The sequence below is a fragment of the Rhincodon typus genome, chromosome 3 (genome assembly GCF_021869965.1).
Source record: "Rhincodon typus isolate 14 chromosome 3, sRhiTyp1.1, whole genome shotgun sequence".
Classification (NCBI taxonomy): Eukaryota; Metazoa; Chordata; class Chondrichthyes; order Orectolobiformes; family Rhincodontidae; genus Rhincodon; species Rhincodon typus.
Window position 1 is genome coordinate 127,175,464 of NC_063334.1, and position 17,108 is coordinate 127,192,571.

The following is a 17,108-nucleotide window of genomic DNA, read 5'->3' on the forward strand; positions in this document are numbered from 1 at the left end:
ACGAACACTCTGTCCCCGTGTAACACTGAAAACGAACACTCTGTCCCTGTGCAACACTGAAAACGAACACTCTGTCCCTGTGCAACACTGAAAACGAACACTCTGTCCCTGTGCAACACTGACCACGAGCACTCTGTCCCTGTGCAACACTGACCACGAGCACTCTGTCCCTGTGCAACACTGACCACGAGCACTCTGGCCCTGTGCAACACTGACCACGAGCACTCTGGCCCTGTGCAACACTGACCACGAGCACTCTGGCCCTGTGCAACACTGACCATGAGCACTCTGTCCCTGTGTAACACTGACCACAAACACTCTGTCCCTGTCTAACACTGACCGTGAACACTCTAACCCTGTGTAACATTGACCGTGAATACTCTGTCCTTGTGTAACACTGACCATGAGCACTCTGTCCCTGTGTAACAGTGACCGTGAACAATCTGTCCCTGTGTAACAGTGACCACGACCATTCTGTCCCTGTGTAACAGTGACTGTGAACACTCTGTCCCTGTGTAACACTGAAAACGAAAATTCTGTCTCTGTGTAACAGTGACTGTGAGAATTCTGTCCCTGTGTAACACTGACCGTGAACATTCTTTCCCTGTGTAATATTGACTGTGAACACTCTGTCCCTGTGTAACACTGACCGTGAACACTGTTCGTGTGGAACACTGACATTGTGTTGATTGTCTGTGAGAAATTGCAGCTGAACCTTTGCTCAAATTCGTTCCACCTACTTAAATGATGTTGCCTCTTGCTTTCCATCGTCTTCCTCCCTCAGCTCTGACTTGCTGTCCATCAGTGGGTTGCTCTTCTCCCGCTCTCCCTTTCTATCCAATTGGCTGGAATCTCGAGCACTGGAATAGCATAAGAAACAGAAGTTCAAGCAGTTATTGCTAACTCCAGCTCCAAGCACCCTCCCACCCCCCTACAACTCGTACACCATCAGGTCCACCATGCGATATGCAGCCAACAAGCTACACACTGCAACAGAAGTATAGAATTACAGTATGGAATGAAGCCATTCAACCCATCATGTCCGTACAAGGTCCCAAAAGAGCTACCGAGCTAGTCCCACTCCCCAGCCCTATCTCTGTCGCACTCTAAATTGATCCCTTTCAAATATATATCCAGCTCTCTTTTGAAACTTCCTATGGAACTTCCCTCTCCCATGCACCACATTCCAAATCCTAACAACTGTCTGAGTAAAGGAATTTCTCCTCATCTCACTCCTAGCTGTCTTGCTGACAATCGTGAAATCGTGACCCCTAGTTACTGACATTCCAACTGTGGAAATAGAATATCCTTCTTTCCCTTGTCCATAACTTGTTCATAATTTTGTAAATCTCAGTAAGGTCAGCTCTCATTCTTCTCTGCTCTAAGGTGGACAAGCCCAATGTCTCTAATCTTTCCTTGTATCTAAAATCCTTCATTCCTGGTATCATCCCAGTAAATCTCTTTTGCACTCTCTCCAGGGCTTTAACATTCTTCCTTAAATAAGATGCCCAGAGCTGAATACACTGACCAATGATTTGTAGAGGTGTAGCATCACTTCCTTGCTTTTATACTCTCGGCTTCTATTAATAAACCCAAGGATCCTATAATCGTTCTTAACAACTTGCCTGGTCACCTTCAGAGAATCATGCATGTGAACCCTGGGGTCCCTCTGCTCCTGTACTTCCCTCAAACTTGTACCATTGAGCTTGTATTGTCTCTCCACATTTCTTCCACCAAAATGCAGGACCTCACATTTCTCTGCATTGAAATTCATCTGCCAGGATTCTGCCCATTTGGTCACTTGTCAATGTTGCTCTGAAGTCACTGACCTTCATCCTCACAATTCACTATTCTCCCTTGCTTAATATCAGCTGCAAGTTTAGAGATTTTGCCTTCAACACCTGCCTCCAAATTGTTTACATAAATCAGAAAAAAGCAAAGGTCCAAATAGTAATCCATGGGAGCACCACTTTCAACATGGTTCTAGCCTGAGAAATGTCCATCTATACCTACCCTGTGTTCCCTGTTATTTGGCCAACATCTAATCCATGATGCTGAGGACACATCAATCCCAAACATTTCTGATCCGTTAACCACCCTGATACGTAGCACTATGTCAAATGCTTTCAAAAATGGAAAAAGCTGAAAAGCCACAGTACCATGACAGCAACTAAACTCCCTCTACACCATCCCAATCAAACACGCCCAGGACAGGGACAGTACAGGGTTAGATGCGGAGTAAAGCTTCGTCTACATTGTCCCCATAAAGACTCCCAGGACAGGAAAAGCAGATAGTTTAACATCCATCCTGGTATTAGTCATAGAATCATACAGTATGGAAGAGACCGGAGGGCCAAAGGGCCTGTTCCTGTGCTGTATAGTTCTTAGTCCCTTCAGCCCATCAAGTCTGTACCACCATAGCTTTGTGCCTTAATGCGTGGAGTATCTGCAATAAAGTGGATGAAATAATCTCACAGGTGGATGTAAACGCGCACGATATAATTGGGGTTATGGAGACATGGCTGCAGGGTGACCAGGGATGGGAACTGAGTGTCCCAGGATATTCAGTATTTAGGAAGGACATGAAAAAGGAAAAGGTGATGGAGTGGCATTGCTGGTTAAAGAGGAAATTAACACAATAGTGAGAAAGGATATTAGCTCTGACAACGTGGAGTTTGTATGGGTAGAACTGGGAAATATCAAGGGGCAAAAACATTAGTGGGTGTCATATATAGATCCCCAAACTGCAGTGGTGATGTTGAGAATGGCATTAAACAGGAAATATCGCTGATAATGCGTGATTTTAATCTGAACGTAGATTGGGCAAATCAAATCAGCCACAATGCTGTAGAAGAGGAATTCCTGGAGTATATACGGGATGGTTTTCTTGATTAATATGTGGAGGAACCAACTAGACAGCAGGCCATCTTAGACTTGTACTGTGTAATGAGAAGGGAATCATTGCCAATCTAGCTGCGTGGGACTCCTTGGGGAAGAGCAAGCATATCATGATAGAATTTTTTATCAAGATGGAGAGTGAGATTGTTGATTTGGAGACTAGGGTGCTGAATCTTAATAAAGTAAACTGCGAGGATATGAGGCGTGAGTTGGCCTTGATAGATTGGGGAGAGTTAAAGGGATGGCAGTGGGTAGGCAATGGCAAACATTCAAAGAACGCATGGGGGAACTGCAACAACTGTTTATTCCTGTCTGTGGCAAAAGAAAAATGGGTAAGAGGGCCAATCCATGGCTTACAAAGGAAATTAGAGATAGTATCCGATCCAAGGAAGAAGCATACAGATTGGCCAAAAATTGGGAGCAGTTTAGAATTCAGCAAAGAAGGAACAAGGGAGGGGAAAATAGAGTATGAAAGTAAGTTTGCAGGGAACATAAAGACTGGTGCTAAGAGTCTCTATAGGTAGGTGAAGAGAAAGTAATTGGTAAAGACAGATGTAGGTCCCCTACAGACAGAAACAGGGGAATGTATAATAGGGAACAAAGGAATGGCTGACCAACTGAATACATAGATAACAAGGTGTAGAGCTGGATGAACACAGCAGGCCCGAAACGTCAGCTTTCCTGCTCTTCTGATGCTGCTTGGCCTGCTGTGTTCATCCAGCTCTACACCTTGTTATCTCAGATTCTCCAGCATCTGCAGTTCCTACTACAACTGAATACATACTTTGGTTCTGTCTCCACAAGAGGAGACAAATCAGATACCAGAAATGTTGAAGGATGCAAGATTTAGAGAGAGGGAAGAATTGAGGGAGATCAATATTAGTACAGAAATGGTGCTGGGAAAATTGTTGGGATTGAAGGCAGATAAATCCCCAGGGCCTGATAATCTACTTCCCATAGTATTTAAGGAAGTAGCTCCAGAAATAATGGATGCATTGGTGGTCATCTTCCAGGATTCTATAATCTCTGGAACAGTCCCTGCAGATTGGAGGGTGGCTAATGTCAATCCAATATTCAAAATGGGAGGTAAAAAGAAAACAGGGAATTATAAAACAGTGAGCCTAATATCAGTAGTGGGAAAAATTCTCCAATCCATTGTCAAGGACTTTATAGCAGAGCATTTAGAAAGCAGCAGCAGGATCAGACAGAGTCAGCATGGATTTATGAAGGGGAAATCATGCTTACAAACCTGTTGGAATCCTATGAAGATGTAACTAGTAGAGTTGACAAAGGGGGCCAGTCGATGTTATATATTTGGACTTTCAGAAAGCGTTTGACAAAGTACCACATAAGAGATTAATGTGCAAGATTAAAGCGCATGGGATTGGGGGAAGCGTATTGAGATGGATAGGAAACTGGGTGGCAGAGAGAAAACCAAGCGTACGAATTAATGGGTCCTTTACAAATTAGCTGGCTGGAACTAATGGGGTGCCACAGAGATCGGGACCCCAGCTATTCACAATATAAGTTAATGATTTGGATGAGGAAACAAAATGTACTATCTCCAAGTTTGCAGGTGATACCCTGTTGGGTGGGAGGGTGAACTGTGACGAGGATGCAGAGATCCTTCAGCATGATCTGGATATATTGGGTGAGTGGGCAAATCAATGGCAGATGCAGTATAATTTGGATAAATGTGAGGTTATTCACTTTGGAAGCAAAAACAAAAAGGCAGATTACTACCTGAATGGCTGTAACTTGGGAGAGGGGAGTGTGCAGTGGGACCTGGGTGTCCTTGTGCACCAGTTGCTGAAGGTAAGAACGCAGGTGCAGCAGGTGGTAAAGAAGGTAAATGGTATGTTGGTCTTCATTGCGAGTGGTTTTGAGTACAGTCGCAGGAATGTGTTGTCGCAGTTATACTGGGCCTTGGTGAGGCCACACCTAGAATATTGTGTGCAGTTTTGGTCTCCTTTTCTGAGGAAGGATGCTCTTGCTCTCGAGGGAGTGCAGCGAAGGTTTACCAGGCTGATTCCGGGGATGGTGGGTCTGACGAATGAGGAGAGATTGACTAGGTTGGGACTGTTTTCGCTAGAGCTCAGACGAATGAGGGGGGCTCTCATAGAGACTTATAAAATTCTAACAGGACTGGACAGGGTAGATGCAGGGAGGATGTTCCCGATGGTGGGTGTGCCCAGAACCAGGGGTCACAGTCTGAGGATTCGGGGTAGACCATTTAAGACAGAGATGAGGAGACATTTCTTCACCTAGAGAGTGGTGAGCCTGTGGAATGCATTGCCACAGGAAGTAGTTGATGCCAAAATATTGAATGTAATCAAGAGGTGACTAGATATAGCACTTGGGGGCAAATGGGGTCAAAGGTTATGGGGAGAAAGCAGGATGAAGCTATTGAGTTGGACGATCAGCCATGATCATGATGAATGGTGGAGCAGACTCGAAGGGTCAAATGGCCTCCTCCTGCTCCTATCTTCTATGTTTTTATGTTTCAGGTGCTCATCCAAGTAGATTTTTTAAAGGCTGTGACATTTCCTGCTTCAACTCCTCTCCCAGGCAGTGCGTTCCAGATTCCCAGCACCCACTGGGTAAAAATACATATCCCTCAACTTCCCAAAAACCTCATGCTTTTCATCTTAAAATTATGCCCTTTGCTACTGACCCTTCAAGTAAGGAAGATATTCACCCTGCCCATGCCCCTGAAACCAAGGATAGATATGGTGCGGGAAGGAGGCCATTCAGCCCATTAATCAACACTGGCCCTCCATATAAACATCATGACTTGGTGCTAAACTCTTGACCTTCCTGCCCCTATCTCTGCGCACTGTTTCGATCCAAATAACCATCCAGTTTCTTCTTGAATGCCTCAGCTGAAGCTGCCTCCCCTACATTTCCAGGAAGACATTCCAGACCCCCTAAACTACTCACCGTATGAAAATGTTTGTTCTCCCATTAATTTTTTGGTCTTTTGTGAAGTAATTTAATGCTGTGGACTTTAATCTAACCTCAACACTGAGCTCATGCTCTGCATCTCCTTGAAAACTTACATGTCTCAGGCCATATAATCCTCCCTTGGCTCTGACTTGCTGTCTGTCACTGTGCTGCTGCTCTCTGGCTCTTGCTGTCTGTCCAGTTGGCTGGAATCTCGAGCACTAGAACAGCAGCAAGAACAGAACTTTGAGCAGTTAGTGTTGAGCAAGGGGGAGGGTGAGCAGCCAGAAGTCAGTGTGCACGTTGGCACAAATGATATGGGTAGAAATAGGGATGAGGTCCTGCGGACTGATTATGGAGAGCTAGGAAAAAAGTTAAAAATCAGGACCTCGACTGTAGTAATCTCCGGATTACTTCCAGTGCCACGTGCTGGTGAGGATAAGAACAGGAGGATATGGCAGATGAATGCGTGGCTAAAGAATTGGTGCAGGGGGCAGGGATTCAGATTCCTGAATCATTGGGATCTTTTCTGGGGCAGAGGTGATCTGTTCAAGAGCAATGGGTTGCACCTGAACTGGAGGGAGGCCAATATCCTGGTGGGCGATTTGCTAATGCTACAAGAGAGGGTTTAAACTAGATTGGCGGAGGGCGGGGGTGGGGGTGTGTGCGTGGATGGAATCCTCAACAACAGGGAGGCAAGTGCGAGGCTGGAAGAAGATACAGGGATGAGAAATAGCAAGTTGAAGAGACAGGTCAGAATGGAACAGGACTGGGAGTGAGGAACATGTGTTGGATTAAATTGCATCTATTTCAGTGCAAAAGAACTGACAGGTAAGGCCAATGAACACAGGACATGGATAAGTACATGGGGCTGGGATATTATACAGAAACATGTCGAAGGAAGGGACAGGACTGACAGCTGAATGTGCCCAGGTACAGGTGCTTTAGGCGGGACAGAGGTGGAGGAAAGAGGGGAGGGGGAGTCACATTTTTGGTTAAGGGGAGTATCACAGCATGAGTCAGAGATGAAATAACTGAGGGATCATCCAGTGAGGCTTTGTGCTAAGAAATAAGAAGGGGATGGTGATGTTATTGGGTTGCACTATAGTCCCCCAGACAGTCAACGGGAATTAGAGGAACAAATATGCAGGGAGACTGGGGAGACTTGCAGGAGCAAAGGGTTGTCTTAGTGGGGGATTTTAATTTTCCTAACATAGACTGGGACTGACATAGTGTTAAGGGCTCAGATGGGGTGGAATTTGTTAAAAGTGTTCAGGAAAGTTTCCTCATGCAGTACATAGAGGGTCCTACTCGGGAAGGGGCAAAACCCGACCTACAAGGGGAGGCGATGGCCTAGTGGTATTATCACCAGACTATTAATCCAGAAACCCAGCTGATGTTCCGGGGACCCAGTTTCGAATCGCACCACGGCAGATGGGGGAATTTGAGTGCAAAAAAAGCAATCTGGAATTAAGAATCTACTGATCACCATGAAATCATTGCCAATTGTCGGAAAAATCCATCTGGTTCACTAATGTGAAGGAAATCTGCCACCATCACCTGGTCTGGCCTACATGTGACTCCAGACCCACAGCAATGTGATTGACTCTCAACTGCCCTCTGAAATGGCCTTGCAAGCCACTCAGTTGTACCAATCATGACAAAGTCTCACAGAAATGAAACTGGACGGATCACCTGGCATCGACCCAGGCACCGGAAAAGACAACGGCAGAAACAGCCCTGCTGACCCTGCAAAGTCCTCCTCACTAACATCTGGGGGTTAGTGCCAAAGTTGGGAGAGCTGTCTCACAGACTAGTTAAGCAACAGCCAGACAGAGCCATACTCACAGAATCATACCTTACAGACAGTGTCCCAGACACCACCATCACCATCAGGACAGACCCAGGTGGTACAGTGGGATACAGTCGGGAGGGTGTTGCTCCAGGAGTCCTCAGCGTTGATTCCGGACCCCATGAAGTCTTATGGCTTCAGGTTAACATGGGCAAGGAAACCTCCTGCTGATTACCTCATACTGTCCTCCCTCAGCTGATGAATCAGTTCTCCTCAATGTTGAACGACACTTAGAGGAACCACTGATGGTGGCAAGGGCACAAAATGTACTCTGGGTGGGGGATTTCAGTGTCCACCACCAAGAGTGGCTCGGTAGCAGTACTACTGATCAAGCTGGTCGGGTCCTAAAGGACATTGTTGCTCGACTGGGTCTGCAGCAGGTGGTGAAGGAATCAACAAGAGGGAAAAACATACTTGACCTCATCCTGACTAATCTACGGCTGCAGGTGCATCTGTCCATGGCAGATCGGTAAGAGTGACCATTGCATAGTGACCACTGAGAACAACCTCCATTATGTTGTGTAGCACTATCACCATGCGAAATGGGACAGACTACACAGTTCTAGCAACTCAAGACTGGGCATCCATGCGGCGTGTGGGCCATCAACAGCAGCAGAATTGTACTCCAGCACAATCTGTAACCTCATGGCCCAGCATATCCCCCACTCAACCATTACCATCAAGCCAGGGGATCAACCCTGGATCAATGGAGAGTGCAGGAGGGCATGGCAGGAGCAGCACCAGGAATACCTGAAGGTGAGGTATCAACCTGGTGAAGCCAAACAGGACTACTTGCACACCAAACAGCGAGAGCAGCAAGTGATAGACAGAGCTAAGCAATCCCACAACCAGTTGTGAATGGTGGTGGACAATTAAACATCTCACTGGAGGAGGAGGCTCCGCAAATATCCCCATCCTCAATGATGGAAGAGCCCAGCACATCAGCGCAAAAGGTAAGGCTGAAGCTTTCACAGCAATCTTCAGCCAGAGTGCCGAGTGGATGATCCATCTCGGCCTCCTCCAGTGGTCCCCAGCATTACAGACACCAGTCTTCAGCAAATTCGATTCACTCCACGTGATATCAAGAAACGGTTAGAGACACTGGATACTGCAAAGGCTACGGGCCCTGACAACATTCCGGCAATAGTACTGAAGACTTGTGCTCCAGAACTTGCCGCTCCCCTAGCCAAGCTGTTCCAGTACAGTTACAACACTGGTATCTACCCGACAATGTGGAAAATTGCCCAGGTATGCCCTGTACACAAAAAGCAGGATAAATCCAATCCGGCCAATTACCGCCCCATCAGTCTCCTCTCGATCATCAGTAAAGTGATGGAAGGTGTCAGTAACCGCGCTATCAAGCAGCACCTGCTCAGCAATAACCTGCTCAGTGATGCCCAGTTTGGGTTCCGCCAGGGCCACTCAGCTCCTGACCTCATTCCAGCCTTGGTTCAAACATGGACAAAACAGCTGAATTCCAGAGGTTAGGTGAGAGTGACAGCCCTTGACATCAAGGCTGCATTTGACTGAGTGTGGCATCAAGGAGCCCTGGCAAAACTGGAATCAATGGGTATCAGGGAGCAAACTCTCTGGTGGTTGGAGTCATACCTGACACTTAGGAAGATGGTTGTGGTTGTTGCAGGTCAATCATCTCAGCTCCAGGATATTTCTGCAGGAGTTCCTCAGGGTAGTGTCCTCAGCCCAACCATCTTCAGCTGCTTCATCAATGACCTTCCCTCCATCATAAGGTCAGAAGTGGGGATGTTCGCCGATGATTGCACAATGTTCAGCACCATTCGCAACTCCTCAGATACTGAAGCAGTCCATGTTCACATGCAACAAGATCTGGACAATATCCAGGTTTGGGCTGACAAGTGGCAAGTGACATTCACGCCACACAAACGCCCAGGCTATGACCATCACCAATAAGAGACAATCTAACCACCACCCCATGACATTCAATGATGTTACCATCACTGAATCCCCCACTATCAACATCCTGGGGGTTACCATTGACCAGAAACTCAACTGGACTCACCACATTAACACAGTGACCACAAGAGCAGGCCAGAAACCAGGAATATTGCAGCGAGTAACTCACCTCCTGACTCCCCAAAGCCTGTCCACCATCTACAAGGCACAACTCAGTAGTGCGATGGAATACTCCCCACTTGCCTGGATGAGTGCAGCCCTAACAACACTCAAAAAACTTGATACCATCCAGGACAAAGCAGCCGCTTGATTGGCACCACATCCACAAACATCCACTCCCTCCACCACCGACGCTCAGTAACAGCAGTGTGTACTATCTACAAGATGTACTGCAGAAATTCACCAAAGATCCTCGGACAGCACCTTCCAAACCCACAACCACTTCCATCTAGAAGGACAAGGGCAGCAGATACATGGGAACACCATCCCCTGCAAGTTCCCCTCCAAGCCACTCCCCATCCTGATTTGGAAATATATTGCCGTTCCTTCACTGTCGCTGGGTCAAAATCCTGGAATTCCCTCCCTAAGGGGCATTGTGGGTCAACCTACAGCAGGATGATTGCAGCAGTTCAAGAAGGCAGCTCACCACCACCTTCTCAAGGGGCAACTAGGGACGGGCAAGAAATGCTGGCCAGCCAGTGACACCAATATTCCACAAGTGAATAGAAAAATAAACTCTTGGGAAATAGGGCAGAACAGGTGATGGAGGTGACAGTGGGAAGCTACTTTGGGTCCAGTGATTATAGTTCTATTAGTTTTAAAATAGTTATGGATAGGGTCAAAACTGGCCCACAGGTTCAAGTTCTAAATTGGGGCAAGTTGGATTTTGATGGAATAAGACAGGAGCTTGCAGGGTTTGATTGGAGGAGTCTGTTTGCAGGCAAAGGGACCTCTGGCAAGTGGGAGGCCTTTAAAAGTGTGATAGCTAGAGTTCAAGGTTTATATTTTCCTGTGAGAATGAAGGGCAAGGATGGCAGGAGTTCACAGGAGATATTGAGACTTTGACCAGAAAAAAGAAGGAGACATGGCTTACGTTCAGGCAGCTGGGATCAAGGAAATCCCTGAGGTATATAGGGGATACAGGAGTTTCCTGAAGAAGGAAATCAGGAGGGTGAAAAGGGGGCAGGAGATAGCTTTGGCTGAGAAGATCAGGGTGAATCCAAAGAGATTATTTAGATTATATTAAAGGAAAAATAATAACTCGAGAGAGAATAGGACCCTTCAAGGACCAAAGTAGATATTTATGTGTGGAACCACAGGAGATGGGTGAGGTCCTCAATGAATATTTCTCTTCTATATTTACCGTGGAGAAAGACATGAAGACTTGGGAACTTGGGGAAGTTAGTGGCGATATCTTGGGGACAGTCCATATCACAGAAGAGGAGGTATTGGAAGTATTAGAATGTAAGAAGGTGGATAAATCTCCTGGTCCTGACCAGATATATCCAAAAACCCTGCAAGAGACTAGAGAAGAAGGTGCCCCTCCCTTATCCCAGCTGTTTGTCTTCTATTAATGAGCCAACCCTCTACACATCTTAATATACTCCCTCCCGACACTATGGGCTCATCTTATTACTGAGCCTCGTATATGGTACCTTATCAAATATCTTCTGAGAATCCAAATATTTCACATTCACTGCTCCTCCTTCATCCATCCTGCTTGTTACCTCCTCAAAGAATTCTAGTAAATGTGTCAGGCATGGATTCCCCTTCATGAAGCCATGCTGACCCTGCTTGATCATAGTTTTTTTTTCTATTCATTTGTGAGATGTGGGCGTCGCTGGCTGGCCAGCATTTATTGCCCGTCCCCAGTTGCCCCTTGAGAAGGTGGTGGTGAGCTGCCTTCTTCAACTGCTGCAGTCCTCCTGCTGTGGGTTGATCCACAATGCTATTAGGGAGGGAATTCCAGGATTTTGACCCAGTAACAGTGAAGGAATGGTGATATATTTCCAAGTCAGGATGGTGAGGGGCTTGGAGATGAACTTGCAGGGGGTGGTGTTCGCATGTATCTGCTGCCCTTGTCCTTCTAGATGGAAGTGGTCGTGTGTTTGGAAGGTGCTGTCTGAGGATCTTTGGTGAATTTCTGCAGTGCATCTTGTAGATAGTACACACTGCTGTTACTGAGCGTCGGTGGTGGAGGGAGTGGATGTTTGTGGATGTGGTACCAATCAAGCGGCTGCTTTGTCCTGGATGGTGTCAAGCTTCTTGAGTGTTGTTGGGGCTGCACCCATCCAGGCAAGTGGGGAGTATTCCATCACACTCCTGAGTTGTGCCTTGTAGCTGGTGGACAGGCTCCGGGGAGTCAGGAGGTGAGTTACTCACCACAGTATTCTCAGCTTTTGGCCTGCTCTGGTAGACACTGTGTTTATGTGGTGAGTCCAGTTGAGAATCTGGTCAATGGTAACCCCCAGGATGTTGATAGGGGGGGATTTAGTGATGGGAACACCATTGAATGTCAAGGGACAGTGGTTAGATTGTCTCTTATTGGTGATGGAGTATGTATTTCTCAATGCTCTGCTATTACATCCTTTAGAAAAATCTCCAACATTTCCCTAATAACAGATGTTAAGCTAACTGCCCTATAGTTACATGTTTCTTGTCTTTTTTTTCAAACGAAGTGTTACATTGACAATTTTCCGATCCCTGGGACTGTTCCAGAATCTAAAGATTTCTGGGAGATTACTATCAGTGCATCCATAATCCCTATAGCTACTTCCTGTAATATCCGAGAATACATCCCATCAGGTCCAGGGGAATTATCAATCTTTAGATCTATAAGTTTCCTTAGCACTTTTTTTTCTAGTGATAGTTACTGTTTTTATTTCCTCTCCTCCTTTTGCCCCTTGAATATTTAGTAATTTTTGGTATGTTATGAGTGTTTTCCACTGTGAAGATCGATGTAAAGTAGTTATTCAAATCCTCTGCCATTTCCTGGTTCCTCATTATTTATTTCCTCAGCCTCATTCTCTCAGGGCCCTCTGTTCACTTTGGCTTCTCTTCTATTTTATATATTTTGATAAGCTCTTGCTGTCCACTTTGTTTATATTTGCAAGTTTACCCTCAACATTTATTTTCTCACTATTATTTTTCTGGTTGTCTTCTGTTGGTTTTTAAAACTTTTCTCAATCCTCTGGCTTATCACTAACCTTTGTCACATTGTACGTTTTTCTCTCAATGCCATGCTGTCATGAACTTCCCTGGTTAACTAGGGTTGCCTTATCTAGTCCCTGGAATCCTCTTTCATCACTGGGATGTACCTTTGCTGTGAGCCATGAAGTATTTTCCTAACTGCCTGCCATTCTTCTTAACAATCTTTGCAGCTCGACTTCCCAATCTCCTCCAAATAACTTTGCCCTCAGCTCTCTCGATCGTATCAATGTAATTCTTAACTAACACTGCAACCCTCAGCCTTTACCTCGTCTCCTGTCCTAACTAAATATCAGCTAGCCTGCAATATTCAACTTCCACTCTTTATCACCTTGCAAGCATGGCAAATAATAGCTGCCAGATCACAGATGTATATTTCTATTTGTTCTGTCAGTTAATCCGTTTTTTTGACAAATTTTTGTAACCTTTAGTCTTAGCTACATGCTAGAGTTTCAACCATCTGTCCCTATTTCTAGTCATTTCTGAATCAGCTTCTGTGCAGAGTAGGAATGTGATCAGGTTTGCCAGCTGAGCGGTTGACTAGCTAAGATCAGAGCACAATGTGACATCAGACACAGGCTGACCTGATGCTAACTTGCGTGAGATTGTGGTTGTGGTGACATTAACGTTGAAATCAGTCTTTTTTGTGGTTGTGTTATTTTTGAGGTCTCTTATACCAATTAATCACAAGTCTCTGCGGCATTGTGACATTAAAAACATTATGAAATGTACTCTGCTTCCTGGAATAGTCAAATGTCAGGACAGAATCTGCAATGATACACTCTGCACTCAAAAGCTGCTCTGCAATACTCTTGTGTCTTGTTAGGCAGGAGTGACTACATTGCATATCTGAATCAGACAGTCAAATGTTCAATGCAACACATAATCTCAGCTCCAGGATATCTCTGCAGGAGTTCCTCAGGGTAGTGTCCTAGGCCCAACCATCTTCAATGACCTTCCCTCCATCATAAGCTTAGAAGTAGGGATGTTCACCAATGATTGCACAATGTTCAGCACCATTCACGAAACCTCAGATACTGAAGCAATCCATGTTAAAATGTAACAAGATCTGGAGAATATCTAGGCTTGAGCTGACAAGTGGCAAGTAACATTTGCGCCACACAAATGCCAAACAATGACCCATCTTCAACAAGAGACCATCTAACCAATACACTTGGTGCGTACGTCCATATCCCTGAAGGTAGCAGGCATGGGGATAAGGTGATTAAGAAGACAGATGGAATACTTGCCTTTAGTAGCTGAGGTGTAGAATGCAAAAGCAGGAAGGTGTTGCTGGTACTGCATAAAACAGTGGTTAGGTCAAAATCAGAGGCTGCGTGCAGTTCTGATCACCACATTATAGTGAAGTAAATGTAAAGTCATCACAGTCCCAGAGGGCCATGAGGCTGCTCCCTCATTAGAGAGGGACACCTAGTGACGGTTTAACCTGAGGGTCACCACCCCTCAGGCAAAAGGCAAAGGGGGAGCAGGTAGGACCTTCATGGCAAACAATTTATTGGAAGGATGTGACAATACCACCAGAGAGGATTCAGACGAGATTTACCAGAACACTGCCTGGGCTGGAAACTCTTCACTATAAGCAAAGATGGATCAGCTTGCGTTGTTTCCCTTGGAGCAGTGAAAGGGAATTGATTGAGGTATATAAGAATATAAAGGGCATGGATCGAGTGGTTAGGAAGGTACTATTTTCATTAGTCGAGGGGTCAATGACCAGTGAGCGTAGATTCAAAGTAAGGGATGGAAAGTTAAGAGGAGATTTGAGGTGATTGATTTTTTCATATGGTGGGGATGGGAGACTGGAACTGCTGCCTTCAACAGTAGGGGGTCAAAAACGATCAGATCATTGAAGCAGCATTTAGATGTTCCCTTGTGTTACCATAGCCTCCTATGGTAAGCTGGAAAATGGGATTAATGTAGTCGGATCTTTGTTGATAGTCGCAGATACAATGGGCTGAATGGCCTCCTTCTGCACTGCAAATGTATAAGAATCTACTGAAATATTGTCAAGTAGTTGGTTTCAGTCACTGCTGCTACGTTACTTCTCAGATTTTAGAAATTCTCCAATGGTTGAGGAAGGCAGCTCACTATCTCTTTGTCATGGGCATTTAGGGATTGGCAATAAATGCTGGTCTTGCCCATGAGTCTTGAAACCTGAAATACTGGCCCAAATGCCAGAGATCAAGCACTCCATTCCGTCATCGTCCCCACATTGACATGGTAACTGTCTAATTGTACCTGAACAACTCCTGATCCAGGGCTGACAGTGAAGCTGGGGTTTGGGCATCAGACACGCTGACCAACGGGATACGTGCAAACTCTTTGCTGTCTTCTGGTGGGATGTTCCCTTCCATCACCTTGTAATAATCTTGTAGGAACCGGTAAGTATCCTGGAATCGATCGATTTCCACCTAACATGGAAAAGAGGGTTACAGTCACATCCCCTTTATCCCGGTATTCCCTACATCTTGGCGTGTACATTTCCCTATCCCCCTGCGAGTGCATATCCCCTATCCTCCCCGCGAGTACATATCCCCTATCCCCCCCGCGAGTACATACCCCCTATCATCTGCAATTGGATTTTCCCCTTTCACATCCTGGCCTTTCCTATTTTGATTGCTGCTGAATTTTGCGGCTTTTAAATTCTATTCAAAAATCTGTATGCGCTTCCTTGTCTTAAAGATGCTGCTTAAATGGTTTTGTCCTTTGTTTAACCAAAATTTTGACAAACTGACCAGAATCACACTCGAGCACAATCTGTAACCTCATGGCCGGGCATATCTCCCACTCAACCACTACCATCAAGCCAGGGGATCAACCCGGTTTCAATGGAGAGGCAGGAGCAGCACCAGGAATACCTGAAGGTGAGGTATCAACCTGGTGAAGCCACCAAACAGGACTACTTGCACGCCAAACAGCGAGAACAGCAAGTGATAGACAGAGCTAAGCGATCTCACTACCAACAGATCAGATCTAAGCTCTGCCACATCCAGTTGTGAATGGTGGTGGACAATTAAACAACTCACTGGAGGAGGAGGTTCCACAAATAATCTCTTCCTTTATTTATATAAATGATATAGAAGAAAATGTGGGTGTGGGAGAGAGGAGGAATGATAAGACAGACAGACAGGCACTTGCGTTGGCCTAGATTATAAGAGGAGGGAGGTTATGTTGGGGCTGTACAGGACTTTGGTTAGGCCCCAGCTGGAACACTGACAGTTCTGGTCACCACACTATAGGAAGGACGTGAACACACTGGAGGGGGTGCAGAGGGAGATTCACCAGGATGTTGTCTGGAATGGAGCAGGTCAGTGATGGAGAGCGGCTGGATAAGCTCGGGTTGTTTTCTTTGGAGCAGAGAAGGTTGAGGGGGCACCTGACAGAAATGGATAAGATTATGAGGGAAATGGACAGTGTGGACAGAAAGCAGTTGTTTCCCTTAGTTCAGAGAATGATAGAATTCCTACAGTGCGGAAAGAGGCCATCTGGCCCACCGTATCTGCACCAACCCTTCGAAGATCATTCCACCCTATCCCCATAACCTTGCTATGGCCATGTCTAACCCACCTAGTCTGCATGTCCTTGGACACTATGGGGCAATTTAGCCTGGCCAATCCATGGGGATCCAACATGCAATTTCTACATAGATAGTCATTCAATGCTGGAATTGAAACCGAGTCCCTGATGCGCATTAACTACTGTGCCACCATGCCACCCTTGTTCAAGGGTCAATAACAAGGGTACGTAATTTTAAGGTAGGATGCAAGATTTTGGAGGGAATTTGAGAAACATGGATTTTTTGACCCAGAGGATGGTGGGGGTCTGGAATGCACTGGAAGGGTAGGGGAAGTGGGAAACCTCACAAACATTAAAAATTACTTCGATGAGCACATTCAAGGCTTTGGGCCTAGTGCTGGAAAGTCGGATTAGTGCAGATTTAGATTTTTTGTCAGTGCAGACTCAATGGGCTAAAAGGCCTCTTCTGTACTGGGTGGTTCTATGATTGTCAACAATAACTGGATGATCCATCGCAGCCCATCCAGTGGCCCCCATCATCACACTTACCTGTCTTCAGCCAGTTCGATGCATCCCACGTGATATGGAAGAAACAGTTGGAAGTCCTCAACTGTTCAAAGGCTGTCACAACATTCCAGCATTTTACTGAAGACTTGTGCTCCAGAACTGGCTGAGGGAGCGCCGCACCGTCGGAAGGTCAGTGCTGAGGGAGCGCCGCACCGTCGGAGGGTCAGTGCTGAGG

At 45.9% G+C, this 17,108-nt stretch overlaps 1 protein-coding gene across 1 annotated transcript in view; it reads right to left on the reverse strand.

Moving 5' to 3' along the window:
• LOC109921516 (sperm flagellar protein 2-like) overlaps window positions 1–17,108 on the reverse strand; it is a 149,957-nt gene that overhangs the window by 27,756 nt on the left and 105,093 nt on the right. The window contains exons 26-27 of the mRNA XM_048594278.1: window positions 15,089–15,261; window positions 741–860 (exon numbers count right to left, since the gene is read on the reverse strand). Coding sequence (XP_048450235.1) covers window positions 741–860; window positions 15,089–15,261 — 293 coding nt within the window. The remainder of the gene's footprint in view (window positions 1–740; window positions 861–15,088; window positions 15,262–17,108) is intronic.